We start from the raw sequence: 17,039 nt of genomic DNA on the forward strand, positions 1-17,039 counted from the left end.
CATTTTGTCCCTTGAGTTGCTGAGCTGTTTGGGTGTCTCAGGGTTATTGGGGAAGCAGCTTTGATTACAGCAAACTGCCAACACCTTGCACAAATGGCCCTAGAATTGAACTTCCAGAAAAAAGAGAAATGAGCCCAAATGAACAGGCACAGCCCTCAAAGCTATAAAATGGAAGGTTTTTGTCTTCCCAAGCCTGAAGTATGTAGTGAACCATATGTGAGTACCACAGGTGGTGTTCTGGGAACCCAGAGGAGAGTCTTGAGGCACTGGAGGGTGGTGGTGGGGAGCGGTGGGCAGCCGAGGAGGAGGTCTGTGGGGCTGGGCGAGGGGAGCCGCCTGCCTGGCACGGAGCAGCGCGGGGTGCTTGCAGGCAGGGAGGAAGCTGCTGCTGCCTGTGGCGTGCAGGGACCTACTGTCTGGTTTTGACAGTTGCTACAATTTGTAACAGGAAACCATTTTAGCAAAGAGGGGTGAAGAAGGAAACAGAAATTTGAGTATGTAGGGAAAGGGCTGCTTGAGATTTTTTTTTTTTTCTCCAGGCACTTATTTCATGGTGCTTCAGCTGCAGGTTTCTCGGACTGTTTCTCAGCTGCCTGGTACCTTGGGGAGGCATTTATGGAGGTGGAATGGGTTTTACCAGACTCAGGCATATTCTTGCAGCCCATGCATGCAGGCAGCAATGATGATAAAAGGCACAGCAGCAGACTCGTCCCTCTCATCACCCAACATGAAGCCACCCCAGAACTGCACACAGCGTGCATCCCCCTTGGCTGTGGTCCTTGCCGGGTGCATGTGTGTCTATTTATGGACATCCCGAAGCCATTATCCTTCCATGATCCCAGTGCTGGAAATGAAAAGCAAACTTATATTCTTGGAAACAGTGACTCAAATAAAAAAAAAAGGGCCTAAGGGATTTGTAGCAGATAATCGGCTGAATATGAGCGCCTATGGAGCTGCTGTTGCAACCAAAGGAACTGGTGTGATTGTACGCACAGAGGGAGCCTACGTTGCTGTTGTATCTGGTGCTTGTGCAGACCCTGCTGGAGCCCCGTGTCCTGCTACGGTGTCTGCACTTCAGCAAAAAAGTTGCAAAATTGGATCAAGCTTAGAAAAAAGCCAAAGAGATGATTAAAGGATTGGAAAACATGCTCTGTAACAAGGCAGGCAAAGAGCTTAGTCTGCTTGCCTGAGCCAAAGCGAAGGTTGCAGGGTGTTTTATTGAAATGTGTGAGTATCTTGATGGGAACTTTAATAATAGAGAGCTCTACTGTCTTGCAGATTAGAGCGATAAAACTCGATGGCTCACGTTTGAAACTAGACCGGCTCTGAGTGGGGAAAAAAGCACTCGGGGGGCGATTTGCTAATCGAATGACATGTCAATATTTAAAGTGAGTTCTCTCTCTGCAAATGTTTAAATGCAGCGGGGTGTTTTTCTAGGAGACACACGCTCTAGGTCGGCCACAGCTATTGCACGCGGATTAGGTATTAACTGGGAAGGCCCTGTGGCTGTGATTATACAAGCACTCAGCCTGGGTGACAGCAGCTGCCCCTCCATGCTTGTGCTCTTACAGCAAAGGTGAATGGCAAAGGAGGTAAGGGACAGAGGTGTGGTCAAAACAGGGAAAATCTTTTTTAACAGCAACTTCTTTTTTTGCTGTTTGCAGTGCCACAGCCTGCCTGCACGGCACTCGATCCTTTCTGGTTCACCTTTGAGAATGCAATTTGTTGTTTACAGCTTCCAGCACCATTCATGTGTGTGAGAAGGAGAGCATGTGAGTGTCAGCGTCGGTCATACTTTTCTATTCGTGCTGTTTCGAGAGATATTTTTGATAGCACCACGTTGCATTTCGGAGCACACGCTTTCACTCGGGGCTGCTAAAGCTGCACTGCAGCACCCAGCTGTGCTCTGTCTTAAGCAGTTTTGCATAGAGTTAAGCAGAGAAGGGTATGGGTGGGTAGCTGTGTTCCTCTTATTCTGCATTCCTACTCTGCTGCTGAATCGCGGAAGGAGAGATGACATAGAGATGTAGGTTAAATATACAAGAAAAGGAAAACGAGATAAACCGGGATCATGTCTCCTGCAGTGTCAGCCAGTCGTGGTTCCAGTTTTGTCTTTTGGTGCTTTCCCACTCAGTCTTCTGGCTGCTGTCTGTCTGTCTATCACCATCTCTTTTCCTTTGGATTTAGCACGGAAACTGAACATTCAGAACCATGACCACTCACGTCACGCTAGAGGATGCCTTGTCCAATGTGGACTTGCTGGAGGAGTTGCCTCTGCCAGACCAGCAGCCATGCATCGAACCGCCACCGTCCTCCATCATGTACCAGGTACCTTCAGTTCTCGGAGGTGGTGGGGCAGGGAGGGTTGTTCTGGTAGCTCATGCAAAGCACAGGGGCACATGGTGCTGTGAGAACTTGCTGAAAACATCCTGGGTTCACCATGTTTAAGGAAATGTTCAGAACAGATCTAGCCACAGATCTGTTCCCAAAGGCTTTAAAAGAAAAGCACTAGAGATTGGTGAAAGGGATCTTTGAGGCTGAGTGAGACATAAGGAAGCTAAAAATGAGGACCAGAGTGCATGAGTGGGTAAAAAGCAGGAGATAAGATTTGTGATAACAGCAGAAAGTTCTCAGCAATGTTTTATTATGCTCATATTTCTCTGCTTCCTTTTTATGGTAGTGCATGCATCTAAGTAGCTCAAAATCAAAGTTCTGCCTGACTTTGGCCAGCCTGTGCCGCTCGCACAGCTGGAGTTGCCGGTCTGGGGAGCTGATGGCATGCAAGGGAAGGCAGTCGTTGCAATCGCTTCTCTGCCTTGAACAACCGCAGATTTAGCTGCAGCTGCACTGACCAAGCAAAGCGTGGCATGAGCCCAGGGCAAGGCTCAACCTCCTGCTTTTGGGTTTGCAGCGGGATGCCTCAGCTGCTTGGCCACCACACCCTGCTCTATAGCACACACCCAGGGTTAAATATAATATGAGGTTACTTTCTCCATCCTGCCACTCCTGAATTCATGACTTACCCGTGGCAGTGTATAAATACACCCATACAGTGATTGCTGTGCCATGTAACGCAGGGGTCTGAAATTACAGTATCTCTTTCAGCAGGTCAGACTGCGGGCTTGTTCAGTAGCCTTGGTATCTCTACGGGTTATCAGACCCAAAGGCAATTCTGGGCTGTTCAAATTTCAGCTCTCTCTGGAAAATCTTGATCTCCCTTTTGCTTATCTCTTCTTTAAATAAATTTTTACTCTTTGCTGGCTTGTGTCCTGTGAGGGGCTCAGGGTCCAGCCTTATGGCACAGCCTCCTTTCAGGGCCACAACTGTGTGCACACATCTGGACCTAAAAACCTCCTCTAAACTGGATCTAGAGATATTAGCCAAGCCTGTTCCCTCATCATGCTTGGTTTGTATGTAGCCCTCTCCCCTGCTAGACAGAAATACATATGCAGCCTCAACTTTTGTTGGCACATTGGTCACATGCAATATCCTGGAGGCACTAAGAAGAGTACTTCTGTGGCCACATCTCTCTGCTCCTGGCTTTCCTACTCAGGAGATCAGTTACTGAGGTGAGTGTGGTCGCTGCAATGCTAATGTCATTGCAAGGAGCAGCTCTGGGTGCCTGGGACTTCTGTGCACTCTGCCCTCCAGCAGATACCATCAGCCAGCCTTCGCGGAGGAAATTACCCGAGCGCAGAGCATGTGAATGGGCACTCAGTGAAGAGAGGCTGTGGAGCTGCTTTTTCATCCCCCGCCTTGCCCTGCACTTTCTTGCTTGCCTGTCCCAACCCAAAGGAGTAGCTCAACTTCCAAAACAACTGTTCGTCCCAAAGCATCTGCTTGCAAGAGCAACACTGGTGCTGATAATAGCATCTGGATGAGTGCTGACTTTCATATTTATGTTTTCCAGACATCTCATTCCCTGCCCTTTCTGTGTGTTTATTTTTTGCAATTCCTGCTGGCAGGATGTGGTCTTCCCCTAGCAGCCAGGGCACAAATAGAAGTTAATGAGGCTGCATCTGTCTTTTGAGTTACCGAGCTAAAATCCTTAGAATAATTGCTGTAGGTTTGCTCTCTGGTGTGGCTGCAGTTCCCTGTAGCTGATCCCCACCTGGTTTGGCTTTATTTTACAAGGGTTTTTCAGTCTTGATTGCCATATTTTCACACATATAATCTGCACGATTTCCTCTAATGAACATGTATGATTCAGAAGCATCCCAGGCTGCATGTATGAATCTACTTCAGACCTAGAGGTGCAGCACCTCAAATTGTTTATAAGCTGCTCCCATGCCCCAGGAGCCCTACTGATTCTGCTTTTTGCCAACACATCCCATGCTGGACTATATCAGATGAGCAAACAACTAGCTGTATTTTAATCCCCATCTCTCCATTTCGCCCACAGGCTAATTTTGACACAAACTTTGAAGACAGAAATGCCTTTGTGACCGGCATTGCCAGGTACATCGAGCAGGCGACGGTGCACTCCAGCATGGTGAGTCCCCCAGGCGCTGCCCCAGCAATGCTGAGCCTTCAGTGGGTGCCCTGCCCCAACAACGCCTCTCTGTCTTTCAGAATGAAATGCTGGAAGAAGGCCACGAGTACGCCGTGATGCTTTACACGTGGAGGAGCTGCTCACGAGCCATCCCCCAGGTACTCAAGCCCTTCCCAGGCAGGGGTGTTCCCAGAGCACCTAGCTGGTTTTGTCTTCAGTGTGGGTTAGTTTGGACTGCAGACAGCACAACAAAAAAGCAGAGAAGGCTGAAGCAGATAGAAGGGTTGAAAAGAGAGACCACTGACTCTTCGTATTGTCCTCTCCCCACCAAAGTCTCAACCACTGATCTCAGCAGCTGGTAGCCATTTCAGAAGCAGACCTATACTGTTGCCCTAGCAAAGGGCTTACAGCTCTGCACCCTCATGTATACAAGGGCTCCATCCCCAACACCTCCCAGCATTGCCTCCCAGCTCAGTCATGCTTGCCCCCCAAAGGCAACTGCCTTATATACATTCCCTGGTCTCACGAGCCCCTCCCCTGCTCCCCAAAGCAGTCACACCTGAAGTTATTTCATTCCCGCAGGACCAGCTTGTTTGTCCTACAGCTGCTAACGGGACTCAGCTGAGCACAGCTCTGGTCCAGCACAGTACTTGGGGTAGTGCTGTGTTTTTGTCGCTTGGGCCTTTATCCACTTCTCTGTCTGGAGAATGGGTAGCCTTTGCTTTAATTAAAGCAGTGTGGTTATTTCCTTCCCGGTGCACCACTTGAATATTTTTCTGTCCCATGTTGTGGGGAGATGGACTTTGCTTCAGGCAAAGGCAGTTAGTTATTGGGCGTTGAGAGTAAAATCATCAGATATGGTTTATATCATATTTTCCTGATACCATTGTATGGTATCATACCATTACATGGTATCAGGAACTTCAGCTTCAGTTAAAAATTGCCTCAGTGCCGAGTGGGACTCTTGCATTGTGTGAAGAAGGGAGCCGAAGCAGCCTGGGATGAAAACAACAGGTCCTCTCAAGACGTGGCAGACTCAGGCTTCCCCTGACTTGCCCAGAGCAGATTAGGCAGCTGGGGCAGGTTTCAGCAGCCTGAACTGCTGCCCAGACTCTCGGGTGCTCTCTCTGCTCCCGGCAGGAGCCCCAGAATTGTAGGTGTTGTGTGAGGATGCATGAAGGAGCACTTCAATTTGCCAGAAACATTTCCCTAAATGCCCTTTTTTGCTGCTGATATACCTGCAGGTCCTGATCTACCCCCACATTTAATCATTCTCCTCCTCTACTGTTAGTTCTGCTTCAGTTGTTTTCTAGTCCTTCTCTCCCGAACCTGAATTTTGGTGGCTTCATCCTGCAGACACCTACACACATGAGTAAGGTTGCCCACATGGCCCTCTGATCATGATTCAGATTCCAGCTCAGAGCTTGTCTTCCGCAATGTAAGCGCGTGCTGGATCACTGCAAAAACACCGACTGACACTGCGTCGGGGCGGGTGCAGTGCACTTCCATTAGCCCTATGGATAAAAGGGTTTGCAGCTCTTCTGTGGAGCCAGGAAAAAATATTTCCACATGGCTGACAATGCCCATGTTTGTAATTCCCCGGGAAAGGTCAAACCTCAGTTCCCCTCGGGTTATACTCTGCTGATGGTCTCATGAGACCCAGCCATGGGGAGATTTCTGCCACTGATTGGATATTTGCTTATCTCCCATTTATATTTGATGCTGTGCTGCCATTGCCTCTCCTGACTATGCTAACAGAAGGCAGGCCGTGGCTGAGCTGATGGCAAGAGAGTGCTACAAGTCATCTGTTTCGGCGTTTTAGCATCCTCCCACCCTAGTCACCCCTGCGACGTTTGTGCCTCTTCGAGCGCAGCTTGTGGGGTCCCCACTCTCTGCCCCGTCCTCCCCCCCAGAGCTGCAGGCAGTGCCACATGTGACCGAGGAGCAGACAACACCACGGCAGAGGATTCATTTACAGATACACCAGATTTGATCTTGGAGTGACCCCTGCGCTTTGCCATGGGGCACGTGGCTATGGCCGGGGGGATCCTGTTCTTAGCCCCCCAGCCTGGCTGCTTGGTCACGTACACCTCCCTGTGCTACGTCAGGGACTGTGGTTTTACAGGGAAAGAACAGAGCCTACACCTGAATAGCCACCACTCCTCCCTACTGCGAGCTGCATCCTCATGACTGTCAATGTTGCCTGACTGCAGTATAAAACACCAGGGAGGGACATTAGATTCCCCACTACAGAGAGGGCAAGGCTACTTTTGCATCTTCCCACATGTAAAACTGGCTGATTTGTTCCCTCACGCCCTGCAGATCAGCTGCTGGGCTACTATATTTGCACCAGAGCTGTCAGCCCCGTTGCAGCCTTGTGTCAGCAGCAACTGGAAACAAAACCAGAGGAGGGCAGCAAGATGCATTGCCATGGGCAGTTGGGGTTTTCACTAAAAGTGATTTTTAAGAGGTCTGAAACAGAACCAAAATTATCTCAGCAAGGCTATAGCAGAGCTGTGGCCTGGTGCCTTGTGTGTCCATGGCATTGCAAAGTCCCAGATAACTTTATGATATAACATTCTCATGTTGTGTAGCAAGTCCAGACTGCATATTTCATGTGTTCTACCCCACAAATGCATTAGAAGACTTTTCTTTCTCAGAGTCAGGATTGTGCCTTTTTATAATGCATGGAGAGAATTTCATATATGAGAAATAGCTCCTTCTGCTGTTACCTGTTGCTTTGAAAGCAAGGTCCCTCTTGGGTCCCTCTGTTGTCCTCAGATGGGGACAGGATTCACTGTGAAACAAGCAGAAGATGGTGGCCATTGCAGTCCACAGCTGTGTTAGAAACTCTGATGCTGACAAGGATGACTTGTCTTTGTGACACAGGTGAAATGTAACGAACAGCCAAACCGAGTGGAGATTTATGAGAAGACGGTGGAAGTCCTGGAGCCAGAAGTTACCAAGCTTATGAAGTTCATGTATTTTCAGGTAAGTGGTCAAGGAAGGAGGCAAAAATAATTTATGACTTTAGTGTTAACTTATCCTAAGCAGGGCTGTGCTGTCCTTGCATGCCTGGCCAGCCTGGAGAACCCCCAGGCACCCTGGTAGGTCTCTTCCTTGCAGCCACCAGTAGATACCTGAGGCCTGTCCAAAGCAAAATCTGAGCCACGTGTCCCTTGTTCAGCTCCAAAATCTTGTACGCAGGTTGGGAATGAGCACACCTCAGCCCTTGAAGTTGATGGAGGAGCAGAGCCCCCATGGGTGCCACAGGCTCCTGTTTTTCTGGGGTGTTGGCTGGTGGATGTGAAGAGCTGTTCCTCCACCAGCGCCAGCACAGCTTGTTCTTCTGCTCTTCCCTCTGAAGCAAAGCCAGGAAGAGCTGAGGGCTGGTGGTGCAGCTGGTGCCCAGGGCTGGATGCAGCCATGCTGCTGGACACAATTCTGCTGTGCCAGCAGGAACGGGCAGGTGCTCACAGCCCCCTAAACTTGGGGGTCAGCTGGCAAAGAGCACCAAAGATTAAATTTAGCAGTTGCTACACTTGAAGTACTTCACAAAATAATATGCTTAGATGCCAAGAGAGCAATGACCAGGTAGCAAACACAGGGCTGCTGTGGGCTCCAGGAACCTCTCCCCATCACTGCCTGTGTTTATAACTGGCTGCAGCTGGGTTTCACCGGGGTGTTTAGGTTTTATGTCCTATGAGGTCTTTATGCCCGACCTAAAATCTGAAGCCTGATTTTGCAGAACATGCTGCACTCAGGGCAGGCACAAATAGGAGGTTTGAGCTCCCCCCAGCACTGAGGACGTTTGTCTGCAGTGGTTTGTAACACCGCTTCGTTTCATGGCGACAGCGGAGGGGGATCTTGGAGCCTCCATCCCCAGCAGAAAAATGCTTTTGTTAAATGTAGGAGGTGGTGGGTAGGTGGAGGGGGGTCCCATCAGTGGTGCAGTGATCATGTGTGAGCCACTGCTGGGATGACCCTGTCCCACTGCCTTCCAGCGCAAGGCTATCGAGCGGTTCTGCAGCGAAGTGAAGCGCCTGTGCCACGCTGAGCGGAGGAAGGACTTTGTCTCCGAGGCGTATCTCCTCACGCTGGGCAAGTTCATTAACATGTTCGCTGTCCTGGATGAGCTGAAGAACATGAAGTGCAGCGTCAAAAATGACCACTCTGCCTACAAAAGGTGAGAGGGGGCGAAGCAGTGGGAGGAGGGACAGGACTGTGCCTGGTCTGCAAGGGAGCAGCCCAGCAGTGAGGTCAGGTGGACCTCAGAAGGCTGGAGGTTGGGTTTCTGCGCTGTCATGGCTCTCTTTGTGAGTTGAGGCAAATCTCTGAGCCCTGTTTTGTTTCGGTTTCGTCTTGGTAAAACAAGGAAAGAGTAGAGCTGGACTGCAGGGGCATCTGAGGCTGCTGCATTGCAGTTGCAGGTGAAACAGGGAAGGCGGGTGTTGAGAGTCTCACTTTGGGTGGGTGATCCTTGGTGACATTAGATTTCTCCCTTCCAGAGCTGCCCAGTTTCTGCGGAAGATGGCAGACCCCCAGTCCATCCAGGAGTCCCAGAACCTCTCCATGTTCCTGGCAAACCACAACCGCATCACACAGGCAGGTCCCTTTCCGCTGAACCAGTTAATCTTTCTGTAGGTAGAGAGAGGCAATGATCTTGCCAAGGCTGACAGCACTTCAGACCAGACTGTGGCAACAACTGTTGGGTTATTGCCCACTGAGTCTGATGGTCTTTGGGTTAGGCTGTATAACTCTAGCAATATCTCCTTCTCATGGGTCATCCTTGGTGGCTTTGAAGGTCTCTATGTCAAGACAAGGATGAAGGTCTAAAAGGCGCAAGAAGAGCTCTTAGAGGAGGAGGTTCTGCCAGAAACTCTTCCCCTGTTTTCCCCAGGAAATCCATCCAGTCCATCTCTGCGACTGCATGGGGACTGCAGGTCAGACCCAGGGCCCTCCACACTCCACAGGTTCTATAGCTTCTGTTCATTTGGTAAAATATTGCACAGAGACAGGATGGAGTCGGAAACTCTGCTTCTGAGACAGACCCTTTCTTTACATCTCACTGTCTGACATTTGGCTGTTGTGATCAGTCTGAAGGGAGGAGCTGTCCTGCAGAAGGAAGGTTGTTCCTTATAGGTGGCATCATGAGGTCAATCCGCCATCTGTAACTTTAAAAAAGCATACATACGATGTTTTAGGAAACCTCTTATCATTGTACTCTTAATCCTTCAAGTATGTTTCTCCCCTGGTTCCTGCTGCCCTCTGTCCATGTGGATAATGTGGCCCCTGTTGATGTTTCAGTGTCTGCACCAACAACTAGAGGTTATCCCTGGCTATGAGGAACTGCTGGCTGATATTGTCAATATCTGTGTGGACTACTATGAAAACAAGATGTATCTCACTCCCAGTGAGAAACACATGCTCTTAAAGGTGAGATTCGGCCATGTTTATGGGGCTGGGTGCTTGCGTAGTTTCACTTTTGTTTCAGTAAAATGAAATTCCCCCCTGGGACAATGTTTCTTTTAATTATCTTTATTTTTTCCTCCTTTGGGTTTACATGCATCCCTTCTCTGCAGAGCCAGCGTCCTCTGGACACGCGGGTGGCTGTGAGATGGGAAGGCTTTCTGCATGCAGCAGCAAAGCTGCCTTCCTCCTGTTCCTGTTTCCCTTCTGATCTCTGTTACTTTATGTCTTCTGCTGTGATACCTCAATCCTCCCATTTTCTCCTCTTTCACCTGTTCTTTGTAGCTGAACAGACTGGATGTGGCTGTGGGTCAGAGCTGTCCTACCCCCGTGCTCTGAAGTGTCACCTCTGTTGGGCAGTGCCATGAGCTGCCTCTGTTCCTGCTGTAACTTGGACCTTCTCCCCTCATTTCTCCCCTGTCCTTTCTGGCCTTCTTCCATAGTCCCATATAAAAATCTTGTTTACTCTCTCCCTTTCCTCTGCTCTTCCCCATCTCCATTTCTGTCTTTTCCCCCAGTCCTTCCCAAGGTTGCCAGCAGCTCTGCCTGCCTGGGACTAAGCACGTGTGTGTTGGTGGTCTCCAGCTGATGGACAAGAGTCCCAGTGGGTGCCCTGCGCTCTCCAGAGCTGGAATGGGTTTTTCTGTTGTGCATGGATGTACGGGACCATGGGCTTGACCTCAGTAACTGTATAGGACATGCCAAAATCACCACCAAATTTGCAACCCTAAATTTTCTTCTTGATGCCCATTCCCAGCAATAATTCCATGCAGAAGGCAGATCCTTCCAGGTTTGGTTTCCTGACTCTAAAGAGCCCTCAAGATGAACATGCCAAAGTATCTGCTTGTTTTGTATATTTGTCCTTACTGTACAATCACTGTCAGTTATTACAGTGATTGCAGTCACTATTACCATAAGAACTTCATTACCATGGTATGAATCAGCTAAAGTTCTTTGAAGGATAATGTGCCTAGTTTGAATATCTGTAATGATTTGTACTGAATTAAAGGGAAAAAGTCAGTCTAGGAGAATATTTTAAATGTTTTCAGTTTTTCTCCGGGAGTGAATGTTCGCCTTTGGGTGGAGAAGACTTTTGGGTTGTTGTTATGCGGGAGAGAGGAGGAACAAGTTACCAAAGTGAGCGTCATGTATTTTTGCACAGAAAACAGAAGCAATCGATCGTGTGTCCTCTGTCTGCCACATACATCCTTGCAGATATATGTACGTTTTATACAGTCTTCTCATGAGTGTCAGGTGTTACAGCAGCCTGAAACAGTGTTTCCTCATGCTAAGTGATGGAGAACTGTTTTTGACTTGTGCTGCTGTCTTCACATTAATGAAACCTTGCCTTTCCGTCTTCTCCAGGTGATGGGATTTGGCCTGTATCTCATGGATGGGAATGTCAGCAACATTTACAAGTTGGACGCCAAGAAGAGAATCAACCTTAGCAAAATAGATAAATTCTTCAAGGTCAGTGACCTGTCTGGGTGAGGCTGGAGTTGACTGAGGACCAATGAATTAGTGACCTGTACCATTGCACGTGCTGCCAGCAAAAAGCAAACCCCACAAATCATTTACAGCTCAAAAAAACCCGAAGGGTCAAGATATTATTTAGACCAGAGGATGAGGAATGGGATTGCTGTGAACATGCACAGGCACAGAGCTGCAGCATGGGTGAGACAAGCGATGCCGGCCCTCGGCAAGGCTGTGGATGTGCGAGCGGTGCCCGGGGCTGGCTCTGCTCCCATGCCGCTGGCGCTGAAGCCGGAGAGCCTGTGGGAGCCGAGGGCCCTGCACACCCTCGCTGGGCAGCCAGCTGTGTCTGCGGCTCTGCCTGCTTTCTGCTGAGGGGTAAAGGACAGGGACGGCACATGGGAGGTCTGTTTTGTGGACGAGGGAAGGGTGTACCAGACTGACATCGCTTCAATCTCTTTGCACGTTTCTGAGGCAGGTTTGCAGTCTCCTGAGGAGCATGGTGATTTCAAGCCACTGGCAAACCTGGCTGGTTTGCTGAGGTCTGTGCGGGTGGTGGTTGCACTCTCCTTTCCCTCAGCAAGCTGCTGAGCTGAGGGACAGGGACACAGCTGGCCAGCCGACGTGTGATCTGGCAGTCTTATTTCATGTATAAACTGTGCTCCCTGTAGGACAGAAAAAGCTTATTGGGGAGCTTGTGTTGGCGGGGACTTGGAGGCACTCAGCGAGTTCCTCAAAGGGCTCACCCGGTAGTTTGATGAACCATTTTTGCCTTATATGAGATCAGGGTTTTGGGGAAAGGCCCACGAGAACTGGATGCTCCCAGTGACAGGGTGGGAAGCAGCCGTGCAGCCTCCCTTTGCCCACACACATGCGCAGCTGAGACTGGCCATGGGCTGGTCCACAGCTGGAAACCAGGCTGCATTGCCCGGAGCCACTCAGCATGAGAAAGGTTTGGGATAACCCTGTTGCTTCCCCCCCAAAATCTGGTGCGTGTGCAAGCCACCAGCTGACGGAGGCAGGGCTGAGTTCCCATGGTGTCTCTGACTGGTTGCACGGCTCACATGAGCCCGGCACAGCTCCAGCACCGCCTGCGGCATTCGCAGGGTGAAATGATGTCTCTTGCATTGCTTCTGCACACAGGCTCGGTCTAGGAGGCATCTCAGGTTTGGGGCAGCTCAGCTCTAGGAGGCGTGGTGGGATCTGGCAAGGGACAAATGTATTGGCAGCAAAGAAGAACAGTATAGAAGGAGGACAGCAGAATATCTTCCCAGATAGAGCAATTAGTTTTCCTCTAGACCTGCTGACCTTGAGCAGTCCTTCCAGAGTTCTCCACTGTATTAATCTTTCTCCTGAGATGGAAAGATTAGTTTCTGCTGCCAGCATTTGTTCCACGTCAGGGAAAATGAGAAGATGATGATTTCTGTGGGGCCACAGAGTGCTTCTTTCTCATCACTCTTTCAGCAGAGTGGCTCCTCCCTGCTGCTTTACCCAGAGAGCTGCTGAGGAGCCTGAAAGATGGGGTTGGTGGTGGTGACAGGGTAGAGCATGCCTCCCCGCTTATTGCCCTGACCTGCAGTTTATAGGTGATGCGCTGGGTCTGTGCAAGGGGAGGGAACAGGCGAGCCCAGATAGCTGATTTCATGAAACGTTGATGTACCAGCTGCTGCATCCTCACCCTGAGCAAGTGGGGACCTATTTACCCCAATTTGCATCATATCTTGGAGACAGCTCTGAGAGCAGGACTCAAACTCCCACATAGGGAACTATGGACAGACACTGTAACCTCACAGACAGGGCGATAATGAGGTGGTTGAATATCCTCCAGTCACTGGGGAGAGTGCTGAGGACTACAGCTCTGCAAAGGTGATTTATCATGCCATCCCTCCGAGTCTTCCCAGTTTTCCCTGGTTCCGCTTTGCTAATTCGACTGAATCTCAGTTTAAATCAAGTCCTCAGTGTAATCTGTAGAGTTTGGTCATCTTGGTGCGTTCAAACAGATTTGCTGTTCATTGCAAAGTGCTGTGGGCCATCAGAGAATCAGGTAAAATATTTTCCATTGCATGGAATAACTTTCTCCTGTCCAGCTTTTTTTCCATTTGCACTTCTCCAACATCTGCTGTGGTCTCACCTAATCAGTTAAGTACCACTCCAGACTATCAGATCTCAATAAGAAAAGGCCAACTACTCCTCTTACTACATCTGCTTATTGCCTTCTGATTAAATTTCTAGTGGATTGACCAGGAATTTGAGTAGTGAAAATGAACTACCCCTTCATTTAAACCTTTTATGAAAGTGCCAGTGGGAATCTCTGGTGACAGCATTGCACATCCTCCATACAAGCCAGCCTGAGAAGAGAAGCATGTGATAATAGGACAGGGAATTTGCCAGCATCTTCCCTGAATTTTGGGGCAAGGCTTTTGTAGCTGGGTGAACTTGAAGCTTCAGATTTTATTGAAGAGCTATTGGTAGTTCCTGGTTGAATTTTCTTTGCAGCTGAAAGTTTAGCGAAGCAGGGACCTGTCTCAGCCTGAGGTATGTTCAGTGCGCTTTGAATTTATTCCCATCCAAATCGTCCTGGGATGTAAAGGGTGAGGAAAGCCGTGTTATGTTGCAGGCAGCCATTGCCTGTGTCTTTCTCTTCGTGGAGAAGTTTTAAGACACATCACTTGCAGCCGCAGTGGTGTCCCTGGGGAAAGGTGCCACATCTCTGGCAGTCCAGGCAGCAAAGCAGCCTACAGCTCCCCTCTAAAGGGAGCTGCAGCAACTTGCTGCCAAAATACCAACATGCTGGCTTTTCATTCCTCTATTCTCTTGGAGGATTATGGTGGGAGGCAATAAGGCCTGCTCAGGATGACGCTTCTCTCCTTTTCTTGTAAAAAGACCCTTTCCTCTGGCCAGTTACAGCACTGAACCGTTCTGACAGTAACCATTGGGTGAGTCCAGGGCTCCAGAGCACTCGCAGGGGAAGATTTTCCTTGCACAAAAAGCTTTGTGATCATTTTTGGTCACTTCCTAGGTGTGAAATGACCCTGGGTCTAGGTTTGCACCTTGCTTTAAACAGCCTGACACCTTCCGTAGCTTCAGAGACACAGGATGCTGTTTCGTAGTCCCTTGTGTTGCGCTGGGGCTACGGGCTCTCCGCCGTGTTTCAACCATCTTTTGTTTTCTTTTCCAGCAGCTGCAGGTGGTTCCTTTATTCGGCGATATGCAGATAGAACTGGCCAGATACATTAAGACCAGTGCTCACTATGAGGAGAACAAATCCAAGTGAGTGCCTGCCGTAATGTCTCTTGGCTTCTGTGTGTGTCCCAAAAGCCGTGGGAGCTGCAACTCTCCGGCGTGCGTGAGGTCTGTGCACGGGTACCCGTGTGTGTCTCTGTGAGGTGTGAGTCCTGGCGTGCCAGTTCTGTGTGCACGTGTGTACCTCCCTGTCCCTGCATGGGAAGACGTCCTCGCCGGCCCCCGAGTGCGTGCGTCTGCAGCCAGCTCTGAACCTACGTGTAACCATAGCCCTGTGTGCAGGCAGGGGAGTGGGCATGCCTGTACATCTGCTCCGCTGGCAAGGGCTGGGAGGGTGCTCGGTGGCCGGCAGCGAGGCAGGAGGAAGGGAAGGCGGCTGGCGCGCGGTTCGGGGCAGCTGCTGAGTGTTTGGGAGGTGTGCGTGCCCGGAGGTGTGTGAGTGCGAGCAGCGTGTCCCTGCTCTGGAGAGATTTTAATCCACGTCTTTCATCCCAGGGACAAAATCATCCAGAGCATGAACACAGCAGTGGATCTGTCTTTGCAGTAGCCAGGGCGTCTCCTCTAGTGCAGGCAGGTTTCATGAAGAAGAGCAGTGGGAATGAGGGTTGAACCGGGGGCGTCAGATGCACTGGAAATAAATGAATATTGTGGGAGAAGGGCAGAAATGGAGTCTTTACGGCAGTGCTCAGGGGTGTAGAGCACTGCTTCCCAGCCTGGGTTCACAGGCAGTTTGCTGCTCCTGTCAGATGAATTTGCAGACGTTGTTTCAGATCACACCAGGCATGTGCAAGGCCCCACTTGTCTTTGTAGCTTTGCATCACACTCAGTTATTGCTAGAAGAACCGGTGTTAGGTTTGGATATCCTCGGATGGCGTTTGCAATCACACGTAAGCAAAGCCCGTCTGAACAGTGCTGGGCCGTAATCGCTGATCACAGCCCGGCTTTCACCAGGGAGTGGCCATTCACCCGTGGGACCGTATCGCGTGGAAGTCAGATTTCTCCTGTGACTGCAAGAAGCAGCCTAGTTGAGCTGTATCTTCAGCAGGACAGGAACTAATTAACCTGCAGGCTCATCTCTCTGCTTCTGTTTGCTCGTCCCTTTCCATCCCGGAGGGTCCAGCTTTTCTGCCTGCCACATGGCTTACCCAGGAACAGCCCTTCCCCCCCCTCCCGAATGCTGGTTGAAAAGTGCTGATGAATTTTTCATGAGAAATTTGAAAACAAACATGGCAAAATTTCCCAATCAAAAGATTTCAATTAAAATTGAAGAATGGGAAAATATTAAAATTCTACAAAATGTAAATTTAAAAAATATTTTTGAAAACTCAATTTAAAAGGAAAAACTAATCTAAAAATTTACATCTTTTTATCCCAAATCTTTCAGAAAGCACATTTCAACGAAACATGTGTCAGCTGCATTCATTTTCTCACCTCAAAACCAAGGTAGCTCGCGGGCTGTCTACCTGTGCACAATTTAATGTCTGTCTTGAAATCTGTCCTACCAGGTCTGTGTGCCGTACCTTACTAACCAATGTTTCTTCCTCACTCACTTGCTTTCCCAGCAAATTGCATGGGACTCCCAACACTAACTCCGCCAAGGTGGTTCCATATAATCCCCATTTTTACTAATATTGTTTTTGTCACTTCCTTTCCCTCCCTGTCTCCATGAAAGTGGAATTAATCGGTGTTTTTCCTGCATGGCGCTTTGTTTCTGCACTGTGAACTAGGTTGTGTGTGGCAGGGAGGGCTGGTGCAGCCCTGGCCATTCCTGCTAACCTGCCGATTGTCCGGTGGGGAGCACAGGACATTGGAACGGGTAAGAGTCGAGCGATGGGACTGTGGGAGGATGGATTTCACAAGGGATGCCGCGGCCCAGCGCTTCCAGGACCTTCTACCACCACAACTATTGGCAACAAGTGCCTCACAGTTAACTGCAGGAATATGTCTTCATGTGTATGTCCATATCAGAGGCAGGTTTCTCACCTTCCTTTTGTACGGCCAATCTAGATTGGAGAAGATGACTATCTATCTTAAGATGGACAATTATTTAGGGGGAAAAAGGGCAAGATCTGAACATTTACATTGTGATGACAGAGTAAGACATGAGAGTCTCACTGACAGACATTTGCTTGCACAAAGCGTTTTGGTGGAGCTGTTCTGGTTCTACATCTGTGGCTAATACAGAATGAGGAAAAAGGAGATGTTAAATTAAATAGACCTAATTCACACTATTTCTTCATATGACTGTGCCTTTGGAAGGGGAGCACTGACTTCTTTTAGGGCCCCATTACACTGTTACACAGTACGTGTGGCTCAATGCAACTGAAAATCTAGTTCATTCAATCATATTCTGCTTGTCATT

The 17,039-nt window shown here is 49.4% G+C and overlaps 1 protein-coding gene across 5 annotated transcripts in view; it reads left to right on the forward strand.

Moving 5' to 3' along the window:
• The first annotated feature begins 2,211 nt into the window (after positions 1-2,211).
• Positions 2,212-17,039, forward strand: part of CYFIP2 (cytoplasmic FMR1 interacting protein 2) — a 45,473-nt gene continuing 30,645 nt past the window's right edge. The window contains exons 1-9 of one of the 5 annotated variants that reach the window (XM_009820000.2): positions 2,212-2,328; positions 4,403-4,492; positions 4,573-4,650; positions 7,382-7,483; positions 8,497-8,678; positions 9,001-9,097; positions 9,800-9,928; positions 11,327-11,431; positions 14,613-14,704. In XM_009820000.2, the coding sequence (XP_009818302.1) occupies positions 2,212-2,328; positions 4,403-4,492; positions 4,573-4,650; positions 7,382-7,483; positions 8,497-8,678; positions 9,001-9,097; positions 9,800-9,928; positions 11,327-11,431; positions 14,613-14,704 (992 nt within the window). The remainder of the gene's footprint in view (positions 2,329-4,402; positions 4,493-4,572; positions 4,651-7,381; positions 7,484-8,496; positions 8,679-9,000; positions 9,098-9,799; positions 9,929-11,326; positions 11,432-14,612; positions 14,705-17,039) is intronic. The other 4 variants (XM_009820001.2, XM_059825158.1, XM_009820002.2 and 1 more) reach the window with 4 other exon arrangements.

The sequence above is a fragment of the Gavia stellata genome, chromosome 16, assembly GCF_030936135.1.
Source record: "Gavia stellata isolate bGavSte3 chromosome 16, bGavSte3.hap2, whole genome shotgun sequence".
In the NCBI taxonomy this organism is placed as follows: Eukaryota; Metazoa; Chordata; class Aves; order Gaviiformes; family Gaviidae; genus Gavia; species Gavia stellata.